Here is a 26,608-nt window from a genome sequence, read left to right on the forward strand (position 1 = left end):
GTGGACATTATTGCGTAACTTTTAGTTCCTTGGTCCTTTTTTCACTATAAAATGTATTACCTGAAGTCGTTCTATTATTCCACGGAGAAAGCTCCTTCCCATCTTGCTCGACCCTTCATTAATATGACGGCCGATTGGCATCTTCCTCCTCCCTTGACCATGTTTACCTTATTTGCCTTCAACTAGGCACGTGGCATGTATGAACTACTTCAGTACAAGTATATTAACTGGTTTGAGGGAAAGAGACAAACGGTTCAAATATACTTCAGTCTAATAAACACATGGTGCGTCGTGCATTACCAAATCAACATAATGCCCTCCATGTGTTCTTACATTGTATAACCAAGTGTGACCTTAGTACACTAAAAAAATAGGTTCTCACACCGTACAAACTTACTTAGTAGCATTCTGCCAGACGATTTTCTTCCCTTGGCTGTAAAATCAAGGTGGGGCGCTCTCGCGAGACGGGGCACTCTGGTGGTACACTCGCGGCCTATCGCTACACTTGTCTTGCCACCTAGCTTGGTGTAATCAGGCATAGTGGTGACCCCACACATGATGAGTGACTCTCTGAATAATTATGATGAATTGTGAAGCCGGTGATAACGCGGATGTGCGAACTACACCCTATGATTCTCTTTAATTGGAACTTTTGTGATCATTTTGTTCTTCTTCTACCACTTACTAGTGATTGCTTGTCGACTGAAAGAGAAAGATGAAAATGAAGGTCTCAATTGTGTTTCTCGCTGTCCTTGTGGCACTGTGTCAAGCAAACGACCCTCGTGATCCTTACCAGAAGGTCACTTACAATATCTTCTACCCGGGAACGACCGTTATTTGCGCGACGTGGAGTTTGGCAGGTCAGTTCGTGGTGCCCTATCACAAAAATGATGGCGAGGATTCTGGTGAGATCAATGTTATGATCAACCTGCCTCAGCTTCCCCCTATGAGCGGTAATGCTACTCAGGGTGACCTGGGCTCATCCATGTGCCCGACCAGGACCAGTATCGACAATGGTACCTGGACCTCCCGGATCAGCGCTCAGTTCTCTAACGGCGAGAACTTTGTCATGATGGCAAGCGGCTCAGGTGTTGCTGAGCCGACTTCGTGGCAAGTGGATTCCATCTGGTTCACGTACAATGAACAAGACATGTACTATTTCCCTGGTGGTAATGGTACTGAAATTGTCACGGTGAACATCACCAACCCGGACATGATCGACATCAGAGGTGGACAGAACCAGCTGTTCAGCTGCAATTCCGAATCAGATCTTACCCTGTCCTCGGCCGGGCAAGTCCCGATTCCCTTCTCATACAAGAATATGCTCCTGGGTCCGTTCACCAATTCTACAAGTGGCTCGCCTGCTGAATGCTCCGCCGACACTGAAACGAGCAGCATGAAGGCGGTGACCACTACAAGTTGCTCGACGGCTGAATGCTCCACTGCAACCAAAGCAAGTAACTGGAAAAAGACGTTTGCCATCGCATTGGGTGCGGCTCTAGTGGTAATCACCGCTATCTTTATCACCACTAAATTTCTCGCCTCAAAGAAGCATGAGAGCGGGCAGTACGTAGTATACGAGCTCTCAGAGGAGCACTTACATCCCAGATTGTCCTGTTCGACCAATCCAGGAGAGCAGTTTGTCTGATCAGCGCGCGGTCATGGACAAGATGTTGCCACATGTAGTACATGTAGATCTACATGTGTGGAGCGAGAAAGAGCGCATGCTCAGAGATAGATGGGGAAAGGGGCAGGGGCAGGGGCAGGAGAAACAGACCGGAAGGACCATGCATGATAGTGGTTCGTGATCATGAACATGTGCTTGATGGTTGAGTGCTCGAGTTCTGTTCGACTTGGATCGTAGTGACTAGGCGAAGGGACAGAATATGCCGTCCAAAATTGTTTGTAACAATTATACAATGTACATGTGCATGTGCATGTGTTTTAGTCGGCACACATGAACATCTGCACTGTAGTGTAGTGTCACGTGAGTGGGCTTTCAGCAATAATCAACTGTACATGTACATGTAGTTAGAAACTTTAATTGTACTAGTAGGCAAATGTATGATAAAGTACTGTACAACTAATGCATTCTGTAAGATATCGCTTCTTTGTCATGTACAGTACGTAACTACAGTGAAGTACATGTAGATTGTACATGTAAATGTATGTCATCCCACGTCCTCATCTTGTTCAATCACGCAGTATTTGACTTGTGCCTTTAAAAAGTAAACGCAGACTTTCCCACACATAATAATGACAGTCCAAAAGAAGACGAGAGTTGACTTCACCACCCACTAGGCACCTACTGATGGCATTTTCAATTTATTCTGAAATGATTCTGGCTTATTCCACGGCTGCTTCATCCAACTACATGTACTAGTACATTGTGTATTGTGCTATTGTGACGTAGTTCATTTATTCTTCCCCTCGCGGCATTCTTCCGTTTAGTGTCTTTGTTTAGAAAACAACAACAACAACAACAACAACAACAACAACAACAACAACAACAACAACAACAACAACAACAACAACAACAACAACAACAACAACAACAACAACAACAACAACAACAACAACAACAACAACAACAACAACAACAACAACAACAACAACAACAACAACAACAACAACAACAACAACAACAACAACAACAACAACAACAACAACAACAACAACAACAACAACAACAACAACAACAACAACAACAACAACGACAACAACAACGACAACGACAACGACAACGACAACGACAACGACAACGACAACGACAACGACAACGACAACGACAACGACAACGACAACGACAACGACAACGACAACGACAACGACAACGACAACGACAACGACAACGACAACGACAACAACAACAACAACAACAACAACAACACGCCCCGCGTGTCCAGCCTTGACGGACGTCCACGTGACTAGTGCAGCGCGAGATGCCTGCATCTGGAGCTCTGGTGGTTAATTTTTAGGTCTCGACATGTAACATTGTGATGTACTGATGTAGCTAACCTACCCGTCTACCGGCCTGGCCGTATTTTGTCATTGTTGACAAGTGACATCGTGACAGACATGCCCATGAAAACACCCGGCCCTATGCCTATGGCCCTGGCCTAGGCCCTAGCCCTAGGCCTAGGCCTAGCTTCAGATCAGAGTGGCAGTTACTGAGTTAGTGTAGACCTACATAACATGACACTGCAATCATGAGGCACGACGTGATTTTGTGTGTTTCTCTGTTACCGGTACATCCAGCACGGTAAATACTGCTTACCTCCTGAATGCCTACATTCAGGCTGCTCAATGAAAGGCTAGCGTCCAGGATGCCTTGATAAGAGCACTGCTTTGTATTTTTGCATCTGTCTTCTGATGATTGAGCACGGTCGTCGACTGTGCCGGATAGCTGTTCGGCCAAGAATGGCAAGAGGGAGCTGTGCACAGTCGAGCTTTATATAAGTATAATAGCGGCACATGCCGTTCTCAAATGGCCTGTGGACCATTATTCCTCTCGTAGCTAACAGACGCGGAGGCAAGCAAGAACCTCTCGGCATCGTCACTAGAACTGTAAAACGCAGGGCACAGTGCTGAATGCCTATTCTCCGCTGTTGTATCCTTTGCCGATTCGGATTGCTCCGCTGTTCTTTCATTACTTGAGTTCGGCGTGGTATTGTGGCTGTCTATTGAAAGAGAAGGGTGAGAATGAAGGTCTCAATTGTGTGTCTCGCTGTCCTTTTGGCCCTGTGTAAGGCACAGGAGCTTCACGATCCTTACCAGAAGGTCACCTACAATATCTTCTACCCGGGAACGACCGTGATTTGCGCAACGTGGAGTCTAGCCGGTCAGTTCGCGGTGCCCTACCACAGAACCGACGGCACTAAGGCTGGCGAAATAGTGGTAATGATTAACCTTCCTCAACTTCCCCCACAGAATGGCAGTGGCACCCAGGGTAGCCTGGACTTGTCCAAGTGCCCGTCCAGTGTCAACGGTACCTGGACCTCTTCGCTCAGTGCTCGGTTTGCTCGCGGTGAGAAATTCGTCGTGATGGCAAGCAGCCCGGGTGTTGCCGAGCCGACTTCGTGGCAAGTAGATTCCATCAGGTTCACGTACGACAAACAAGACTCTTACTATTTCCCTGGCGGTACAGGTATAGGGATAGTCACGGTTAGCAGCCGTAGCCCGGACATGCTCAGCATCAGAGCTGGATATAAGCAAGCGTACAGCTGCAACGCCACGACAGACCTTACCCTGGCCGCGCCCGGCCAAATCCCAATCCCCTTTTCGTACAAGGATATGATGTTGAATCCCTTCACGACAAGTAGTACTATTGGCTCAACGACTGACTGCCCCGTTTACCCGGGACCAGGGGTCTATACGACTCCCTTCCCGGGACCAAGCCGAAGCAGCAGCAAGATGCTACATAATACAGTGGGGACGATTCTCGATCGTCTTCTGAGAGTGGCTGCCATACTGATCATGACAACAATCTGGAACCCTTATCTCTGATCTCTAAAGAAAGAACACATTAGAAGTTGAGTGCGGCATGTTGGTGCAGCCCTACCTTATTCACTGGACTTCAGTGCAATCGGTTCGACCAGTCCCGATCACTACTAGACTAGTAGTGTAAAATTGACCATGAGTCATGACTGTACTCACAGGTAGTAAAGAGTGAATCGCATGGCGATATAATTATGATGCATAGAGAATACATGTAGGACTAACGGTTACCTTCGCCATAGGAAATCACTCTCTCCTCTCTATCACTCTCTCTCCCCCCCCCTCTCTCTCTCTCTCTCTGTTTTTCTCATCCCTCTCTCTCCTTCCCTCACTCCCCATATATTGCTCCATCCCTCCCCTTTCTTTCTTTATCTCTCTCTCTCTCTCTCTCTCTCTCTCTCTCTCTCTCTCTCTCTCTTTCTCTTTCTCTCTTTCTGTCTTCACCCATGATACATGACGCGCTGTGTGCCTTCGTTCTGAGGTTTGTGAGCGGCTGAGTACATTACACCTCACCATCACAGATGACGTCATGCATACAAGCCTATTTTGTCGCCGTTGTTTCTTCATTCTCCACAGCACTACAGCACTACATCCCTAGCTAGAGATAATAGCTAATACATGTAATACAACCATGATCTCTAGAGTAGAAGGCCTGAGGCTGGGGAACGTGTTGATACACCTGCGATTGGGAAGCGGCTCCATGGGCTTGTTGGAGCTGATTTTTGTGTCGGCCATGAGGATTCCCACCTTGGCTTCTCCAAACACGGAAGACAGTGCATAGCGTTTAGCCACGATGCTGCACCTCATCATGGCCTTCTACACTGGAGAGCAGCTGAACGATTGTACATGTATATCCCTTTAATAGCGGTCAGATGTGGTTGGAAAGATCGGTTACTTGTCGGTCTTTCTCTAGCCATCTGGAGATCATCGGCTTGGTATAACTCAGTCTGCTTGAGTGCTGGATTAGTCTGTATTTCCGCCTTGTATTCACAATCTGATCAATTCATGGATGTGTGTACCAGGAAATCAGCTGGTGGTACATCCCTAATTGATGGTGCCATGGGCACGGCATGCCAGCAGTGGCTAGCTATGACGTAGCAGACATACTCGCCACTGAATGCAAGTAGTGATCGGCGCTTTGTGCAAGTGCTTGGGTGGTAAGCTGGTTAGCGTTGCCCAGTCGCTTCCAACAATGGTAACGTACTGTACCCCCTCGCTCATCGTCCCTACGGCGTAGTACTGTGCGGCCTGCCAGTCTATCCCCTATGCTGGGAATTACAGACTCGATAACAAGCAAGGTTTCCATAAAGGGTACAGACTCGCGCATACGTAGTGCTCTACTGGTCTCTATTGTTGTACTGATCTGCGGAGATCCCTATCTGCACCACAAAGCAGAACAGAAGCCTGTAAGCCATTCACTGCTTCGCGTTTAATTTCCCAGTACTATTGTCATGGTTCACGTCCTTGGCCAGCTGACACATAATTACCTGTAGTCATTCGCAGTGCACGTGTGGTCGTGCTGGCTGCGCTGCTGGAACACCGGTACGCGGTGCGTGGCATGCCTGGTCCTTGCTTTCACGTGATCCCCGCCGAACAGTCCGCCCTTTTCCCAATTCCTGCTTGCTGCTGACGTGTGCGCGTCACGAGCCTGGAGACCACTGCATGAACTGCATAGTGCTAGTGTACGGTGTAGTCTAAACCACAGAGAGATTAGCTGACGTCGCAACTGTCCATCATATGTCCACCTCGTGTGTAATTCCAATCCCCGTTGGAAGAATGAATGCAACGGCGCACGCGCACTCGCCGTGCTGGGAGCTGGACTCCATGTTTCTTAGTCGGAGCCTTTTTTTTCCGATCGCTTCGGTCTTCTCCATCACTTAGCCTTGGTTTGCCGGTATTGTGTTGCTTGTCGATTGAAAGAGAAGGACGAAAATGAAGGTCTCAATTGTGTTTCTCGCTGTCCTTTTGGCCCTGTGTAATGCACAGGAGCCTCGTGATCCTTACCAGAAGGTCACTTACAATATCTTCTACCCGGGAACGACCGTTATTTGCGCGACGTGGAGTTTGGCAGGTCAGTTCGTGGTGCCCTATCACACAAACGATGGCGAGGATTCTGGTGAGATCAATGTTATGATCAACCTGCCTCAGCTTCCCCCTATGAGCGGTAATGCTACTCAGGGTGACCTGGGCTCATCCATGTGCCCGACCAGTATCGATAACACTACTTGGACCTCCTCGCTCAGTGCTCAGTTCTCTAACGGGGAGAACTTTGTCATGATGGCAAGCGGCTCAGGTGATGAGGAGCCTACTTCGTGGCAAGTGGATTCCATCTGGTTCACGTACAATGAACAAGACATGTACTATTTCCCTGGTGGTAATGGTACTGATATTGTCACGGTGAACATCACCAACCCGGACATGATCGACATCAGAGGTGGACAGAACCAGCTGTTCAGCTGCAATTCCGAATCGGACCTCACCCTGTCCGCGGCCGGCCAAGTCCCGATTCCCTTCTCGTACAAGGATATGCTCCTGGGTCCGTTCACCAATTCTACAAGTGGCTCGACTGCTGAATGCTCCGCCGACACTGAAACGAGCAGCAGCAAGACGGTGCCCATTGCAGTAGGATCGGCGCTTGGTGGTCTCCTACTTCTCGTACTCGTTGCCTACCTGATCGGACGCAGAATGCGACGCGGCTCTGGCTATCAGAAGGTCTAAAACGAGCAAGTGCACATGTGTGTGCCTGTGTGCGTGCACATGTGTGTGTCTGTGTGCGTGCATGTGTGTAGGCATTGAGCTGAAGTGTTATCTAACCATAATGTTTAGCGACCAAAGACATTAGGAACGAGCAAGAGCTACAGGCTGCCCCATTTGTCAAGATTTCTTCCGCATTCCGACTTCTATTTCAAACTTCGTGCAGCAAACTCTCTTTGTACTTTGAGCACATCATCTACATGTTTAACATAGTCCACTCTAGCTAGCATCACTGGATGTTGTAATTTACATTTGAATGTTAGTTGTATACATGTACACTACTTCGATGTACCATGTACAATCCTGCACATGTAGCTGCCGGTCGGTAGTAGGCGCTGACATCTGATGATCTCTACATTGTAGTGCTCTCCAATGGACGGTCCTTTTCTTTTAAATATCTTGCAGCTGGCTGCAAAGTGCAACACGACCAGTCATAGGCGCCGCATTATGTGGCACACTCTTCCATTACACTTAGTAGCCTTCCATTACACTTAGTAGCCTTCCTCCGATATGTAGGGTTCTTATCTTTATCCGAGTGTATTGTAATTTGACACATCTCTCGTGTAGTTGTGTTTACCAACTGACTCTCTGCGCTGTGCAGGCAGGCATTCAGACATCAAACTCCGCTGTTTGTCACGCCATGAATAAGCTAGCGGCGGCGCCGACACAAGGCATGTCTGCTGGTGATGATGAGCGTGTGCTGCCATCACTTCGATAAGGACTAGTAGTAGTAGCAGTACTAGTAGGCCCTGTGCTCAACATTAGACCAGCTTTGTGGGGAGTTGCTTGAAGCTCCCTCTCAGTCTGCTGTCATGTATTATTAGTTCCTTCCACGGTGTTCTGTGTTTCTGCTCCATGTACGCATCTCCGGAAGAGAATGAATCAACACTGGCTTCTGAACTGTCCGTACAGGAAGGGCGAATGCCCATCCGCTAGTGCTATGCGCCAATATACCAATTGCAATACGAGTTGTTGTTGTACGAACCTGATGTGCTACTCCGATGCAAGCCACTTTCTTCCGGTCTTCCTGCCTCTTTCCCTTCAAGCTATCTAACCTTTAGTTCATATTACTTCTTATGATTTCTTTGAGCATTAGGTATGACTATGAGGACCAGTACATGCCGTGCAGTCACCCTAGGCTGTGGGCTAGTCTTGGTAGGGGCTGCTACTTTGACTTTGAGGCACAGCCATGTAAGAATAGATGTTACACGAGCCACGTGATAGCTCGTGATATCGCGATCTGCACTGGCCATTGACGTCTAGCGTGCTGCCCTGCGCTCCTCCTCATGTGACTGACGTCGGCGGAGCTGAATATGGCAATCCAAAGCGGCCTTTGGCGCCTCTTCATGCACTGAGTCTGTCTGCTGTTGACGCTGACCCCAGAACTACACGTGAGTCTCAGACATAATTATTTTGAGTTACTTCGCGGACGTCAGTAAATGTACACAATAATAGTCAATAGATCTTCAATGGGTACAATAGTTTATCCCTGGTACGTTCACTACCATCAGTAATAGTAGTGGTTTTGGTAATTCCTCTGCTGGTTACGTTTCTCGACACAAGCAGAACGCGAACATCACGTGTGAGCTTCATATTATCACTTTTTGTGATGTAGCCTACTGATGTTGCTGTGCAGTCAATACCATGCCATACCAATGCCATGCAATGCCAATGGGCAATGGTCCAGGCAGAGTCAGGCGTGCACAATACGACAAAAGCTGAAACTTTGTGAGCTGAAACTTTGTGAGCTGAAAGTTACTTTAGAACGAAACTTCAGCCGTGCGCTCGAGGACTTGCCCGAGAGCGCACGGAGCTGGAAGTTACTTCAGCTTGTGAGTTTCAGCCGCCACGAAGGTATGTATAGGATATTGCACGGTTCCGAGGGGATTATTTTTAAAATCCCCAAGGCGCACAGCGCCGCGGGGATTATGAAAAATTAATCCTCGCGGACACTGTGCAATATCCTGTATAGACCACACTTTTCGGGTGATCAGCAGCGCAGCATGAGCCAGTACATGTGTAGGGTCCAGCGGATAATGCCGGCATTATATTCGGCATTATAAGACTATCCGAGCATTAGAGCATTAGGAAGGAACAAGACGAGCATTATGTGAGGTTTGAGCGGCATAACGAGTTTTATAGTGGATAATGTCGGGAAATCTCATGGTTTTTGGCAACAATCGGCTAAAGCCATGACTGCATGAGGTGCAACGCCATAATATTGTACCGGCACATGACTTTGTGAGTGTAGACACCGTCACACGTAACACCTTTACTCTTTAGCGCTACATTTACCTGACTACATGCAGTAATGTCATTGCTACATAAAGTCTTTATGTAGCAATGTCAGGTAAATGTACATGTGATGTAGCATGCCCAACGTTGCAACTGAGGCTGTTTACGCTTCAAAGTGCACAAAATCCGTAACGATGATTTACGAGGAATTGTTTAGAAATCATGGAGAGCCATGGATGATGGAGGAGACTACGTGGATCTACGCGAAGTGAATATCAAACAGAGGAAAAGGAGTTTCCTGTTAATAAAAAGTGTTATGCCATAGGCTCTGGCCATAGCATGTCTAGCGATACTGAAGTCAACACTAATCCATTGATTTGGACCTGCATGAAGGAGCGTCTATAAACGGATAGAGCCTACTCCAAAATTAATAACTGCCTTTGCCGAGTCCAGCTCAGCAGGCTCGAAAAGAACTAGAATTTCTCATAGCCGCAGCACCAAGTCGATTTGAGTGCTCAGCAGCGCATGTTTTACTTTCCTGGTGAAGCATGTACAGTTCGTCGTGGACGATTGTAATACAAGGCCTATACTGTAAATATACAAATTTTCGGCAGCTATTTAATTTCGGCTATATTCGGCACCGACCCAAAACGCCTAAATTAAAACGCCGATGAAATTTTCACAACATCTGTCGCACTATACCATGCCCTCTACCCCACGCCGAAAATAAATCGCCGCCGAAATGTCAAAAATCGTGAAATGCCGAAATTTTGCAGCGCCGAAATTTTGTATATTTACAGTAGTCAAGTGCTATCAGAAAAGAAGAGTATTGTGGCCAATCATTTGTCTCTACGCAACCTCAGGAGAAGAAGACAGTGCAAGCAGAGGGTGTAGAGCGGCAAAATAACTTCTGACCACGTGTGTTCAGGATTTCCGCAAATGGGAGGGATCTCGATCTGAGATCGTCTCTCAGGAACTTACCTCACGTAAGCTGCTTCAGATGAAGACATTTTTCACAGAGTGGAAGCAGTGACAGCTTATCTGCAGGCAGGAATATCACTTTCCATGATAAGCTTCCAGCATCCAATTGATCACCAGCAATAATGGCCTCACATCCCACTTCATGGATAAGCAAGGGAAAAGATTTGATACACCCACAGCCCTGCATCAAAGTCGCAATGGAGAGCAGCCAATGGAGACGCGATCATGTCTTATTGTGCTAAGAAGTGGTGGAGCTCGTGAGAGATATTGCAGCAGCTTCAGAGGCAGATTGACTATATGCATCCTTTCCTGGAAGTTTGACAATGTGCAGCCTTTCTTCCATTTTTGTTCCAAACCAAGAGCATTATAGCCCTTGTTGGAGCATTATAATCAGCATTATCAGCTAGTTTTTGGAGCATTATGATTAGCATTATACGAACATTTTCGGAGCATTATCCGCTGGACCCTATACATGTGCAGTGCGAACGGAACATTGAAGTAAGTTAGTTCTGACATAGTCATTCGCTCGTCGCCTCTCCGGGTTTACATGAAGATCCACTTGTTGGTTTGACTGAGGCGAGTGCGGAATGTCACACACTTTCTTTGGTTTGTCTCCCAAGACGAAGCCTCGTGAAGTCCGCTGTTTGTTGGTAGCTGACAAGACCGTGAGAAAAGGCGGTGCTGATTGTGATCAAGTCAAGACGACGAAATAGTAGATATTGTAATCATTTGAAAATATTATTTGAGGTGCTTTGTTCGTCTGATACCAACAACATATGCTGCGTGGAGGCGATTTATTCCCGGTACAAATCTAAGACTACAATGAAGAATTGTCAGACACTGACGTCCGTCCTATGGCTTAGTCTAATGTTGTAAGAGTACCCGAAATAAGATGGGATTGTTTGTGATCGTGTGGAACAAATTTGACAAGACCCGCAGTAAAACGTGAATGCCACGTGTAGAACCAATGACATTGAATTAGTAGTAGGTTAACTGCTGCAACGGTTTGTCTTTCAGGTCTGTGGAAGAAGGAAATTTCCAAATACTGTATTAGAAACCAATTTTGCATTGGTTGGTTGGTTGGTTTGGTTGTTTTTTATTATTTCAGTTCGTTGCCTCAGATCAACAGTACAAAGTACAAATATCAAGAGGGACGAACGAAAAGAGAAAATAAAACAGAGCAGAGAGGAAGATGCAACTGAAAGGAAAGAAAAATGGAGAGAAACGGAGAAGGAATGTGGACTGGGCGGATTCATGAACCATTACTAGAGCAGGGCAATGCATGAACAGAAGGGGCAAGTCCGTCGATATTCATGTTTAAAAAAAATCCAAGCCTTATTTTATTGGTGAAATACATTTTCAAAAAGGAGGGGATATAGGATATAGGGATATAGTCAATTTGTCGTCATTTAGAGCGTGCAAAAGTTCTGTAGAAAATGATCTAATGTCCTCACTTCCTTTCAAGTGAGCAGGGAGGGCATTCCACATAAGGGATGCTCTGGAGGAAAAGGAATTGTACCCTACCATGGATTTATACAAGCAAATTGACAAATTGTTTGTTGTAGTTCCACGAGTTGACCGCTTAGAGGTGGGCAAAGGGAAAAGACTGCGTAAGCATGATGCAGGCTGAACAATATGACAAATAAACGTAAACGTAAGAAATTGATAAATGTATGTATCGATATTCAAGGAGTTTTATTTGAAGAGAAGTGTTACACTCTGGTACTGAATCTCACTGTTGAGAACAAACTGATAATTATACTGTGAAGAACGAGGGACATCTGTGAACCACGAAACTCTGAAAACGCAAGCAAACTCTGAACTGCGAAACAACAATTACAAGCAGCGCGGGCAAACTCTAGACTGACTCTAACTCTCGTACATGTAGGTCTAACTCTACATCTCTAAATCTAAGTAACTCTAACAAACAAACTCTAAATCTCTAAAACTAACAAATAAAGCACGGAACATGTGAATATAAAGGAACTGCTTGCAAGCAGCGCCAGCCAAAGTGCAGCGATGCAAAGAGGCACGGAGAGCAGGAAAGCGCTCCGAAGGAGACGCAAAGGAAACATGAGCGCTCGTAACATATTACGGAGGATTAGCAAGAAGAAATTCGCGTTCGCGTTCGCACTCCAAGGAAAGTCGAACTCCGTGGCGCGCGTTATGAGAAGGATTAGCAAACAGAATTCGCACATGCATGACGTTGACACGACGTACATTGTGTACAGACAGTACAGCGTGGTAAATGTATGACTGCCCTGACACGAATCCGCAATTCGTGTTCCGACTACTTTTCCGAACGAAAAATGCGAAAGTTCGCAATCCAGTTCGTGAACTGAAAAATGTTTGCGAACGCGAACGCGAATTATTATTTTGTCTTGCTAATCCTCCGTACTAACAGCTCCGGGTCACGGAGGAAGTGCAGTGCAGTGACAGGTGCGGGAAAACAAAAGAGTGCGGTAGACGTGACAAATGCATTGATTGGTGAATGACTGAAAACTGACCCACCGTACTGGAGCCAGCGACAAAGGGTATCAATGCACACTGGATTTAGTCATGCGGTCATGCGTGACATACTACACACTGTGTAAGGCTACAGATTCATGCAAGTACAAAATGTAGTGCCGCTACTGCAGAGATGGAGTATTCCAGCACAAGAAGCAAGATCAAGAAGGGGTGGTACAGCAGCATGATAATATTATGAGCAGGTACTGGCGACGGGCAAATGCTGCCATTTGGCGGAAGGTGCGTCGCAACGCGCCTATCTTGCGTGACACCTTGCTGGTGAGGTGATCTACGTGTGGAACAAATGAGAGCTTGTTATCGATAAGGATACCAAGGCAGCGAATTACACTCACTTCCTTTTAACTTTAAAGTTTTAAGGTACTAGTGCCGCCCAGCTCAACAAGAACGGGTCTTTGTACGTTGAACGGCGATACTCATTTACTATGCGTCTTTGTCATTTCTGTGCAATGTTTCTATGACAACTCGTGTGCTGGACGAGCATTTTTGTTGTGATTGGTTCAATTTCTTTTACTCTTCATAGGCTATCGGATTATTTTCCTTATCCGGTCTATTTATGACCAACATGTATATGCGAGTGTGGTCTGTCTCTATGGTTACCGGTGTTCGGCACATCCGGTTCATGTAGTATGTTGTAAATTAAAATGCTCTTGTTTGTTGCTGATAGAAAGATTGCCACTTCCCCTTTTTAGACCTTATCTGGAAGGCCAACATGGACTGGGAGATCTCCCTACCACAGACGAATGGAAGTAATTAGTTGGCAAGTCTGCTTATTCCATGGAAACGAAGTGAGCTCAAGAGTTGGGGGAGGGAATGGCCCAGCACTAGTGGGGGCATACACTTGGTGGGTTCCACCCGGTTTACCCCGACCGGTCGGATGGAGTCTGAGTTGGGTGGATCTACATGACTGTGGAGTCTGAGTTGGGTGGATCTACATGACTGTGGAGTCGGAGTTGGGTGGATCCACATGACTGTGCACTCCCGTACTAGAGTCTAGACCAGGGTAGACCTGGTACTAGACTCTTCAATCTTCATCTACATCATTGTACAATGATTATGTGCCGGTACATCTACCTGTGTTCCAGATCATTCTACAAAATTATTAATAACCATGATAACAGTTATACACACAAGAGAGAGAGAGGGGAAGCTGGGTTGCAACCAGGGTATACGACTCCCTGGTTGCAACACCCGAGTTTCACGTAGATCGTCATTAGTCATTATGGTAGGTGTTCATCATGCTTCGTTCTCCTCTTGCCCTGCATAACGTCATCGTCCTGTAAATCACATGATCTGCAGCAAGTCCGTGCAGAACAGTGTCATCACATCACGGTCATACAAGTATCTCATGAGTCATGGCGTAGGTATACACTGTACTGTAGATCTACTGGCGATGCGGTTGTAACCAATGGTAACTGTCTGTAACTGAGCAAGGCCAAAAGACTTAGCTAGGCAAGACCCAGGTTACCAGTCCTCTCTGGAAGACTGGATCCATGGACAGCCCCAGGCCAAGGCCAAAGCCCAAACGGCCAAAGACCCAAGCTGGTTGTCTCGATCCACTGACCTGTCAACCATGTCAACGAAATGAACAAAATTTTAACAAAAGTGGCGATTGATGTGTGCTTGTACTTGTGTCCGAAATAATTGAAGCAGAACAAAATTGAGGAGAGAGTATCGTCATCTACATTATAGGGACGTTTGCTTATTCTATTGCAGTCAGCTACACGCTTCTGATCACTGCTCAGAACCTCTCGCCTAACCAGCAGGCTGTTCATCGGTGATGGAGTACTAACGGGCTAAGTAGTTGTTCGTCAGGAGCAGTTGTTACAAGTACTTCGGCCGGCGACTTTTCAACTCAGTCATTCCGGTCCCTAACCTTTGTGGGTAGCTGTCCGCGCCACACAGGTGCGCTTCTCAGTCCGTCCGGTGCCGCAATGTACGGCAGCAACGAGCAGAGTGCACTGGTGTCGAGTAGCGAGGTGGAGAAGCAACCACTCTACTACGATGCTACCGACACCCCGACTGTGGTGAGAACGAACAGTATTCATACTTCTTTGAATGGGTGTCTTGCTGCTTACAGTACTGGAGTGTATGATGACTAGCTACTAGTATACCCGATTGAGAGATGGATGGGGTGGCAGGGTGGAAGTTTGCGAGCCAAAAGTCACTCAGCACACCTGTATTATGTACATGTGTAATGTCGAAAGTTCTTGGATATATCATGCCCCTGTAGTTGTACTACGACTGCACGGTATGGATGAAAGGAAGCATACTGCACATATCTCTTAATTTGCTAAATCCTATATATAGGATTTTGGTCATATTTTTCAACTCAAAATGGGTGTGGCATGAGCATAGGGAAACGTATGTGACCAATCCTTCCGCATTAGGTCTTAGTCGATATGGAGAGTTGAAGAAGATATTTTTTTCAAATACTAACATCTAAGGCTCATCTCCTTGCGCAATATTTCTAAGGCCTGTGCCCTATTTTTTGAATCCTATATAATAGGATTTGAGATTTTACTGGACCTTGTTTTATCCTTAAAATTGGTAGTTTCACGACGGCATGTGCGATATGTCGTCATGAAACCACCCCGTGCCACACCTGTAATGTTCTTTTGCACATTCACTGCTTCAGTCCTTCCCATGACACCAGCTGAACAATGCCGCTCAAAATTCCAATCCTTTCTCAAAATGGGTAATCATGATGTCCTTTGAATCTCAAAAGTAAACATTCATGCCTCAAACATATTTACAGCTTCTAATAAACCCATTATGCTCTTATTATGGGTCATGAATGACTCATGATGACCAATAACAACGGCATAAGGGTCACGCATTTTCAAATCCTATATATAGGACCTTTGCCCAGCAAATTAAGAGATACGTACTTGTTACTGTAGTTGAACCTTGTGGATATGGGGCGGGAGACGTGGCCAAGAGAGACAGAAGTAGATATTTGGAGAAAGACATAATTAATTACAGTCCTGGCCAGAGAAATTCGACCTCATGAATATCTTGGGGGGGCGGGTATGTGGCCTTAGCACCACACTCTACGCGCTTGAGCGCGGCGCTACTTTATGCATGAGGTCGGACTTCTCTGGCCAGAGCTGAATATTGTACACACACACACACACACACACACACACACACACACACACACACACAACGCTACCACCACCACCAGGTGCGTGTATGCCGGTCACAAGAGAAGCAAACGAATCAGGAAGTGCACTTGCTGTGTGCACTTGCTGATTTTTCTTATAGCAATGGTAGCAGATGAACCATCAGAACGAAGCAGATCAAGAATTGCGCCGGGTAACTTCCCAGTCCACACCAGTCACATAAAATTAACCCCACGGAGTATAATTAAATCGGGATGATAAGTATAGCGGCCAAGAACACTGCACACCCCACACTTGCCTGGGTAACAGTGACACTAGAGAGCAAACTGCTGGTCTTACTCTTAGCAAAGGAGAACTTGAAACCCAGAAGCAATAGACATAAGAACAGCATCAGGTATGAACTGAGCTGTTATAGCACTACTGTAGTGACAGCATGTGTGTGTGTGTGTGTGTGTGTGTGTGTGTATGCATGTGTGTGTGGGTGTGTGTGTCTGTATGTGTGTGTGTGTGTGTGTGTGTGTGTGTGTGTGTGTGTGTGTGTCTGTGTCTGTGTGTGTGTCTGTGTGTGGGTGTCTGTGTCTGTGTGTGTCTGTGTGTGTATGCATGTGTGTGTGTGTCTGTGTCTGTGTGTATGTACATGTGTGTGTGCGTGTGTCCGCACGCATGCGGGGATTTCTGACTGCAGCGGAAACTGACTGTTCTTCTGGCCGTGTTTGTTGGACTCATGTCAGTGGTAAGTCACTGCTTAGTCATATGTCCTGTCTGACCGACTTGGAATAGCAAAAAGCCGGGTACTTGAACCTCCGTATAAAAGATGACCTTACATAACCCAGCGCCGTCCACTATCTTGCACATGTAACAGCTACATCAACTTACATGTGCTCGAAAGTGGACGACACAGTTCAACTGCCGCCGCGGGTTTCACCCCACCCGTATCCTTTTTTACACCCATGCGTGGATCTGTACTAAACGGCCCTGGGATAACCTATTCGGGTGCAGATACGATGCGGCAATGGTGCAGGTGAGAAGTTGACAAAACTAACAACAAGTGGCAACCGTATTACACAAGTTTATGCTACTGACAAGAGCTTGTTAAGGGGGCTCTTTTGGCGGCAGTTGCTGCACAGTATATGCATGAGGCTCATGTTTCACTTCCTCTGGTTCTGGTCAAAACCTGGGTAGCATATCATGCTGAGGGTTTCATTTTCCCTGTGTATGTGAACAATGCCAGAGTTAGTGCCATCACCTGTATGCAATAGTCTGTAAGTTTGCATCCCTCGTAGTACTTGTGCCTAGGGACTAGTAGGGAGCACTATAAAGTTTAAAGGTGTGGTCCTCTCTGGGTACAAACTTCTTCCACCTACTGAGCTTCAACTGATGATGGGTGAATTCCCTAAAACACCTTTTTATCTCCTAGGAAGCCGTGCTTGCTTGCAAGTTTGATGACCCAAAAGGTTCAATGAGCTTCTTGTGCCGGTTATATCTCTTTACTGGACTCTTCCTGCAGGTTGCATTTGGACTTAGCGTGGTGCAAACCATCACAAAACACAATCCTTTCTTTGTCCTCCCTGGTGTTGGTTTACTTGGTAAGTAAATGGCTATGCTGTGACCCACGGTGAATTAGGAACTTGTGGCCTGGCACAAGGGTAACTACTAAAATACATCCGACAAATCTGATTTCAGCCTTTGGCCTCTGGTTGGTGGATCTGATCTATCCTCTCCGACTCTCCATTTAGGAGCTGCATCTGGCGCCTGGTCATCGGGTGGTGGCGTCCCATGGAAGCGGAAACTTCGGGTGGCTCTTGGCCTGCCCTGGAAACGGATCCGTTATATTTTCTATAACAGATTCATATTTTAAATTATTTTTTATACGCTTGACGGTCTCTTGATAGTACTGAGGTAAAGGTTGGGCTGATGCCACTGGTACCGCTTGTACGGCCATGGCCAAGCTATTTTGTTTTTATTACTAACTCCGCCTTTCACGGAATGTCATCATTTTTAAAACTATGTGGAAGTGCTAGTAAGTTATCCTCGCTGGAGTCACTCCCTCCTAAACTGTTCTTCTTGTCTATTGAGGACAACAGTAGTACTGTGCTAGTCGCATGTCTATTGGTATTGGAAAATAGTTGAAACAACCAGATATCAGTGATGCCGCATAGAGCTAGATTGATGGATTCGTCCATGACAGTGACACTGAAACTGGACATGGGGGGGGGGGGGATGATCGGTCCTGTAGCTGACCTAGGGCCGTACCACCCCTCAGGACCTGGGAGCTGGCCCGGCCCCGAATGGTCCATGAGATAGTGAACTGGAGCTGTCTGCTAAGTTCATTTCCCAACACGAAAATAGAACACAGTTCAAGGCATGTTTTCCATTAGTCTAGCTTCACTTATGACTGGCGGCTATGGTGGGTGACATATCAACTACAATCACGGTATGCTGTGAACGGCTACACCTGCAGCAGAAATGCTTCTGCCACTACAGTACTGTCGGGCACCAAAGAACGGCCAGGCTAGAATTTCACCATTTTTTAAGAACGGTGTAGGCTGGATTTTTTTTCAGATAAGAACGGAAACCGTAGTATACACCACAATGTACACTCAGACGTACATGTACCGTAAAGTACCGCCAGAGCGCCCCGTCTCGCGAGAGCGCCCCACCTTGATTTTACAGCCTGAGAAAGGAAAATCGTATGGCAGAGTGCAACGAAGTTTGTACGATGTGAGAATCTTAGTGTACTAAGGTCACGCGTGGCAGGGTTTTGTGTGGAGCTTGTGTCCGCTCGAAGGTACGGATTGACTGCAAAACGTGCAATATGTGTACAAGGTTCATGTTATATGACCTACAGACAGCAGACCACATCCACAATACGACCACGAAAGGATGAGATGGTGGGGCGCTCTGGCGGTACTTTACGGTACATGTATAACTCTGCATAAAAGTACATGTAAGACTGTACCCTCGAATAAAGAACGAAACTGCTGTGTTCGCTAAAACTAACTTAACCCAGTTCTTCGGCGCCCGACAGTACTGTAAGCTGCAGTGTGTTTACTTTACGGCTGTCATGGATACTCGATGATTCAAATTTATTCAATCTATCAGTGCTTCAAGATTTTTCGGAAGGGAGGTTTGAAGGTTCGAAAAACATCAGACTTTAATAGCGGATACAAGTTGTAAGATATGCGATGGCGAAATGTATACACGCTGGCAATGCTGTGAAGGTAATCTCATCTGTATCAGCAACATTGGGACTATGGAAAAGGAGAGCCATGACACCTTCGAGAATACAGACGGCTTCACAAATCTAGTTTTGGAACTGCATCACTTGAGACAGGTATAGGGAGAATAGCAGATACGTTTTCGTTCGTTCGGTGAAATAGTGTCTTGGAAATTGCAGTTCTTTACATCACCAGTTTTTTTTCTAATCTCTCCTGGTTTTCTCTGTGTGTTGCAGCCTTTGCCCAGCTTCACTACTTTGTGGTAAGTTTAGCAAGATACATGTAGCATTTTCTAATTTTTGCCCATTGCCGCAACCTTTTTGCATAACAGTAAGATAAAGATAACATGACGGCATATGTGCGTCATCACAGTGCATTCATGATTCTACCGCGGATCAGGAGATTCTAGTCTGTGAATCAATATGATAGTGATGCCGAAAGAAGTATCCATGAGTGTACATCAGTATCAGCAAGAGTACATAACCAGGTGGTTATGTACTCTTGCTATCAGTGCATACACTACAGAGACCATGGGTGTGAAGGCCACTGTTCTGCGGGAACCGTGCACACTTCTTAGATGCACTTTTCAAAAATGTTTCCTGCCATTGGATACTACCAAATCTAGTCTTCTGCACGTTTGACGAAAACGACTGCCGCTCCTCTTTATCCCTGTCGTTGTCATTGTTGGGGCCTTTTCATCGGTAGATAGAAGTACAAAAAAACGGTGCTGTCCACAGACTGTGCATGGTGCTACAACCTGACCATGAGTCTAAGTTTCAGCCATGCACCTTCAGCTATTGGCACAAACCCAGCACGGTACAGTTCAAGAGAGTGGGGGAAAGGAATGGGTGCACTCCCCGCTACATCTTCGGCCACATGTATAGTTGTACACATCAATGATGTTGGAAACTGTTGCACCATTGAGTGGCAAGGAATGTGACACAATGGCTCTGGCTATTTCACTGCCCCGTGGGTTGATGCTGCCATTGCTTTCTCCAGCTCGTTCACTGTGCCCTTAGTAGGTTTCTGTCACTGAAATTATCGGATGCCCGTTACTATGCCTGCAGTTGTACTGGTTGCGCAAGAATATCATCTCCAAGGAGTCACAGTGGTATCTATATGCAACCGGAGCATCTGTGATTGTGGAGGCCGTCATCACAATCGTACTGGTCTTTGTCGTGGAGCATTAGTGTTTAGGCTGATCGATGCCAGACAAAGCTCACCTGCGGGCTTAGCACACCCGAGTGTTACTTGGAGCGTCACTGCTATGTACAGACACAACAGTCACACAGCCCTGAATCAAGCCGCTTGATCTATCAAATGACTTAGTATTCACAGGGTTCTTTATCAGAATCAGCTCATTACTTTGCACGCTTTTTTATGCAATGAATATTACCATGCTCCTTCTGCTACAAGAATGGCCGCTCGTAATGCAATGTCAATCCCCGTCATCATAGTGACTGCGTGAACGGAAACATACATGCCAGTTTTGCCAAGCACTTTGATTTCCCTCAATAATCCCCTCAGCCTGAAAAATAACAGGTCTAATTTATGGTAATGCTGACTCCATTGGAGCCTCTGGTCTTGTCTTATCTACTTGCAGTGCGGATACTGAATGACGTTGTTATAATAATGCAAAGCCTGTGGATCTACTTCTTTCTTGCCGGTACTCATTACTTCTTGAAGTACATTATAAAAGACGTATATCTCGTAAATCAAGCTATGTGATCTCTGTGATTGTACATACACCTTTACTTCATGGGTATACAAATCAGCATCCAGATGTTTCGTTGTACTTACCAAAATGTACCTACCAGTATTGTGAATGTGTCTGCTGACTACAATAATAGTTGGGACTGCTGGTGTCGGGGTCGGCCTTCCCACCAACAAACCAGCAATACGATAAAGACACCCCTGGCAATAGAACGAGCAACAACATAATTGATGGGAAGACCATTCCAGAAGAACTCCACATAACCAGCGGCATGGTGATAAAAAGTATGCCGCAAAGCTCAAAGCGCTACCAGCCGTTAAAAAAAATAGAATATTGCAAAATGAATCAGCAATGCCAGCCATCCAGCAGCAGCAAGCGAGAAGAAGGAGAGAGAGAGAGAGAGAGAGAGAGAGAGAGAGAGAGAGAGAGAGAGAGAGAGAGAGAGAGAGAGAGAGAGAGAGAGAGAGAGAGAGAGAGAGAGAGAGGAGAGAGAGAGAGAGAGAGAACAGAGACTCTGGGTACGTGGGTACTGCATACGTACTTGATAATCATGAACATGCGATGATTATGCTTCCACCACGCCAGCAAGGCAAAGCTGCTATGAAGTACATATAACATAAGCCAGACAGCAAAACTTTATTTCCTGACAAACGCAGGTAAGCGAAAAATCAAGGGTGCTGTCCAACAGACTTGCTTGACAGCATACCTTATGAGAGCGTGAAAATAAGAGATATTCTTTGAAAATATAAGAACACGCCGTCATAGGATAACGCAGTCTTGGTCTGCATTCACAGGGGTGGCGTTTATCAAGTCGAGGAGGTGCTGCTGCTGCTTCTCAGATGCGTGTTCATCCCAAGAGAGAACCAGGCGGTGTTTGAACATTTCCATCATTAGGGGCTGCGATTTTAGACGGTCGTGCAGTGCGGGGTGAACCAGCTGCTCGCTCGGTGTCTTACAGCGCGTTAGCACGATCACCACTTTGTTCACACCTGCAGTGACAGGGCAAATCAGGTGGCATGCAACAGGGCAAATCAGGTGGTGTGCAACAGGGCAAAGCTATTCTTATACCAGTGTGTGCGCATGAGCCGAATGAGCAACACTTACTGAAGTACATGTACACGATTTATATACAGTCATGTAGAAGCCTTGCTTGATAGTTTAACATGCTTCCGATTTTGACAGCATGTTTCTAGGCGAGGACGCACAGTGCTCCTGACTACAAACATAACCCGGTTGGTAGAGTCCCGGTCTTACGACCATTTGAACCGTATAGGGAAAGAAACCCGGTTCGGACCCTCTTTATTCTAGGAGGTCGTTATCAGCAAAACAAAAAAATTCCAAAGTCAACCGCCCCTAGAATAAAGAGGGTCCGAACCGGGGTTTTTCCCCATACGGTTCACATGGTCGCAAGACCGGGACTCTGCCAATCGGGTTATGGTTGTAGCCAGGATTACTGTGCGTCCTCGCCTAGAAACATGCTGTCAAAATCGGAAACATGTACATGGTTGTAGTTAGCACTCATGTTCCGCGTTACGACACGCATAGCACACATATAATTATGAGATACTTTGGGAAATGAAAGACTCAGTTTGAAGAACTTTGACAACACCAGTGTGCAGGTAAGACGATGTCCTGCTGCTAGAGTAGAACCCGGGTAACGGGTCACACCGGATTAGGGATCGGAGCCCGGGGGGGGGGGGGGGCACTTGGCACGTACATGTACATTGTGCGGGTGGTCCTTATACCGGGATTTAATTTCCGGCCCAAGGGGGGTCCCCCGTCGGTTTCCGAGGAAGCCGTAATTTTTTTCGCTCCAAACTATTTTTCCGGGGTCCATCAACTCACAAAAAGTCGTTTTCCACACCTTTTTGCCCATCCCTGTACAACTGAGTCCAGCTATGTCCGCGCAGAGTTAGGTGGATCCCTAACCCGGGTTCTACTCTACCTTTCCTGGCAGTCTCCTACAAATGTGTGAAGTGCAAGTGAAACTCACTTAGTACGTACTTCAAGTACTCTGATAATACATACTCTTGCTTAGTACGGACATTGTCCGGAGCATGGGTGTGTTGATCTATACTGCTGCAGTACTGCAGTATGTTGTGATAAGACTAGTACCTTGGATACTAAGTACACTTTCATACTGCCCATGGGTAGGGTACATCTTATCAGAGATCCACTGTATTCCGTCCAACCTACATGGACAGTGATGGTCATGCGGCCATCCCAGCACCGGATTACTAGTACCTACAACTTGACGGTTACTAGTAGTATCCCAACACACACCAGTCCTGGCCAACACCATCCCAACATACACCAGTCCTGGCCAACACCATCCCAACATACACCAGTCCTGGCCAACACCATCCCAACATACACCAGTCCTGGCCAACACCATCCCAACATACACCAGTCCTGGCCAACACCATCCCAACATACACCAGTCCTGGGCAACACCATCCCAATATACATCAGTCCTGGGCAACACCATCCCAACATACACCAGTCCTGGCCAACACCATCCCAACATACACCAGTCCTGGCCAACACCATCCCAACATACATCAGTCCTGGCCAACACCATCCCAACATACATCAGTCCTGGGCAACACCATCCCAACATACACCAGTCCTGGGCAACACCATCCCAACATACACCAGTCCTGGGCAACACCATCCCAACATACACCAGTCCTGGGCAACACCATCCCAACATACACCAGTCCTGGCCAACACCATCCCAACATACACCAGTCCTGGCCAACACCATCCCAACATACACCAGTCCTGGCCAACACCATCCCAACATACACCAGTCCTGGCCAACACCATCCCAACATACACCAGTCCTGGCCAACACCATCCCAACATACACCAGTCCTGGCCAACACCATTCCAACATACACCAGTCCTGGCCAACACCATCCCAACATACACCAGTCCTGGCCAACACCATCCCAACATACACCAGTCCTGGCCAACACCATCCCAACATACACCAGTCCTGGCCAACACCATCCCAACATACACTAGTCCTGGCCAACACCATCCCAACATACACCAGTCCTGGCCAACACCATCCCAACATACACCAGTCCTGGGCAACACCATCCCAACATACACCAGTCCTGGGCAACACCATCCCAACATACACCAGTCCTGGGCAACACCATCCCAACATACACCAGTCCTGGGCAACACCATCCCAACATACACCAGTCCTGGCCAACACCATCCCAACATACACCAGTCCTGGCCAACACCATCCCAACATACACCAGTCCTGGCCAACACCATCCCAACATACACCAGTCCTGGCCAACACTATCCCAACATACACCAGTCCTGGCCAACAATCCCAACATACATCAGTCCTGGCCAACAACATCCCAACATACATCAGTCCTGGGTGGCATCATCCCAACATACATCAGTCCTGGCCAACACCATCCCAACATACACCAGTCCTGGGTGGCACTATCCCAACATACACCAGTCCTGGCCAACACCATCCCAACATACACCAGTCCTGGCCAACACCATCCCAACATACACCAGTCCTGGGCAACACCATCCCAACATACATCAGTCCTGGCCAACACCATCCCAACATACACCAGTCCTGGGTGGCACTATCCCAACATACACCAGTCCTGGCCAACACCATCCCAACATACACCAGTCCTGGGTGGCACTATCCCAACATACATTAACCCTAGAAGGTTACATACATAAACCATGATAAGGAAGCACTGCTCATGAAGACAGTGTAAGGGAAACTTTTCTGTAGGTGCTGCTGCTGCTGATGCTATCAATGGCAGGGAAGCAGGAACGATACACTGCGGTCACTACTGAGTACTTTTGTATACGCTTCTACCTCTGGTTGCATCAAACAAATCAGAATGCTCCGGGGGAAGTTTCATGAAGGAAACCCCATCCTGACTGCTAACTATAGTGAATGTGTATGCCGTATTGATAGATAAATGCAAGGACGTACCGTAGAGACGCTGGGCGTAAGGCAGCACATACTTGTAGTAACCACCAGTAGGTGATGTCAGCATTAGCCTGGTCTCCGTGGTGTTGTAGCACAGAATGAGCATGCGCAGTTTGCCCTCGTTCAGGTACTGGCGACAGTCGGTGCGGTTCAGGTCCTTGCTGGGTATTACCATCGGCCGGAAGTACACGTCACTCCAGGGTGGCCTGCTGATCTCCACGCCATGCACTGCTTGCTGCACAATCGCCTGCGGCTCATCAAAGTCACGGCCAATCACGCCCACCGCGTTGCAGTTCGGTGGCAGGTTGATGTTCGGATGAGAGCTCAGCTGCGGATTGTCTAAGTTGGTTCCCGGCGCAAAGAATTCCTCATCATTGGGTGCACTCTGACTGGACGACACGGACGAGCTGGAAGAGGAGATTTGCCCAGCGTCGTGCGCAATACCGGCAACAGCGCTAGCCGTGGCTGGGCGATCTTGTGCAGTGGTGGCATTGGCAGGGGATGGTTGGCCGTGCGTTTGCACATCACCAGCAGGCAGTGCTCGGAATTCTTCATCATAAGAGTCGACCGACTTTGAGCGCGAGTCGTCGCTATCACCCACACCCGTAGTCAGGCCGGACACATACCCTGTCACTCGGTGAATAAGGCCAGGACTGCTGTCATGGTGACGTTTGCCGACGAAGGTCGACGCTGAACGGTAGTTTTCGCTGTTGAACGCACCAGAGAACGTGTCTAAATGCTCCGCCATGACGACTCCGGAACGCTCGTCGGACAATGACTGAGATAAATCTGACGATGAAGATGACGATGTTGAACTAGTTCTTGACACCACCGCCAGTGCACCTCGTGGACTGTCCACGCTCTCCATGCTACTTCGTCTCGACATGTCCGAATCGTACGTGCTCGTGGCAAATACACCACCGGTGAACACATCAACCGGATCAAGAGATGACCGGTAATAGCGATGGCGGAATGAACTATGCTCAGAGGAGTCCTCTAAAACACTATGATCTCCACTGGAGTCACTGCGTGCATTCTCCTCACTAGCTACAGCCTCCAGATGGGCCTCCCCGAGTCCAGACTCGATATTTTCAGTCACTTCTCCTTCAGTTGGCGAGCCCTCAGAGTCGTGGTCATCATGCACGTCGTCCACCCTCGGATCATCAGCCGGGCTGCCAAGATCCACATGAATGGCATCCATTCTTTATCCCTACGCTGACCAGTGCTTGCAGCAGTCTAGAATAAGAAACAACATATGCAGCTGCTTTGCTGCAGAAATCTTCCAAACAAATAAGAATTGGGAACAAAATGAACCCTCAGGATGCGTTTGTTGCTGGCACTGTTCTCAACTGAAATGGCTATGGCTATGGCTTGATCTGGCGTCTAAAAACCGTCTTTCCCACTGATCCCTTCCTCCTAGAAGTTTCCTTTCATCGCCTACGATCGCTCATAACTGGCCGGCTGGAACAATTATTGTTGGTTTCGAACACACACAGACATTGTCATTTTACTCATTTGCTTGTGCAATTTTCTTGCGTCATATTGACGTCATTGGCCTACGCAATGT

General features: G+C 47.1%; 3 protein-coding genes across 3 annotated transcripts; 2 read left to right on the forward strand and 1 right to left on the reverse strand.

Annotated features, from left to right (window-relative positions):
- The first annotated feature begins 6,353 nt into the window (after positions 1 to 6,353).
- On the forward strand, positions 6,354 to 7,863 carry LOC135805359 (lysosome-associated membrane glycoprotein 1-like). Its single transcript, XM_065319383.1, has one exon. It carries the CDS (start codon positions 6,430 to 6,432, stop codon positions 7,213 to 7,215), a length of 786 nt encoding a protein of 261 aa, XP_065175455.1. The 5' UTR covers positions 6,354 to 6,429; the 3' UTR covers positions 7,216 to 7,863.
- A 6,687-nt stretch (positions 7,864 to 14,550) lies between these two features.
- LOC135805361 (uncharacterized) lies at positions 14,551 to 21,155 on the forward strand. The gene is made up of 5 exons (XM_065319386.1): positions 14,551 to 15,020; positions 16,804 to 16,851; positions 17,626 to 17,704; positions 19,573 to 19,598; positions 20,404 to 21,155. Exons 1-5 carry the CDS (start codon positions 14,928 to 14,930, stop codon positions 20,524 to 20,526), a joined length of 369 nt encoding a protein of 122 aa, XP_065175458.1. The 5' UTR covers positions 14,551 to 14,927; the 3' UTR covers positions 20,527 to 21,155.
- A 119-nt stretch (positions 21,156 to 21,274) lies between these two features.
- On the reverse strand, positions 21,275 to 26,527 carry LOC135805360 (uncharacterized). Its single transcript, XM_065319385.1, has 2 exons — positions 25,045 to 26,527; positions 21,275 to 22,039 (listed from the first exon to the last, which is right to left on the reverse strand). Exons 1-2 carry the CDS (start codon positions 26,240 to 26,242, stop codon positions 21,810 to 21,812), a joined length of 1,428 nt encoding a protein of 475 aa, XP_065175457.1. The 5' UTR covers positions 26,243 to 26,527; the 3' UTR covers positions 21,275 to 21,809.
- Between the last annotated feature and the right edge of the window lie 81 nt (positions 26,528 to 26,608).

Source organism: Sycon ciliatum, chromosome 1 (assembly GCF_964019385.1).
Source record: "Sycon ciliatum chromosome 1, ocSycCili1.1, whole genome shotgun sequence".
Taxonomy (NCBI): domain Eukaryota; kingdom Metazoa; phylum Porifera; class Calcarea; order Leucosolenida; family Sycettidae; genus Sycon; species Sycon ciliatum.

Coding starts and splice junctions, on each gene's coding strand:
- LOC135805359 (XM_065319383.1), top strand. CDS start 6,430: ATGAAGGTCTCAATTGTGTTTCTCGCTGTCCTTTTGGCCCTGTGTAAT.
- LOC135805361 (XM_065319386.1), top strand. CDS start 14,928: ATGTACGGCAGCAACGAGCAGAGTGCACTGGTGTCGAGTAGCGAGGTG. Junction 17,705..19,572: donor CCCTGGTGTTGGTTTACTTG/GTAAGTAAATGG, acceptor TGTGTGTTGCAG/CCTTTGCCCAGCTTCACTAC. Junction 19,599..20,403: donor CCCAGCTTCACTACTTTGTG/GTAAGTTTAGCA, acceptor CTATGCCTGCAG/TTGTACTGGTTGCGCAAGAA.
- LOC135805360 (XM_065319385.1), bottom strand. CDS start 26,242: ATGGATGCCATTCATGTGGATCTTGGCAGCCCGGCTGATGATCCGAGG. Junction 22,040..25,044: donor TTACGCCCAGCGTCTCTACG/GTACGTCCTTGC, acceptor CTGTCACTGCAG/GTGTGAACAAAGTGGTGATC.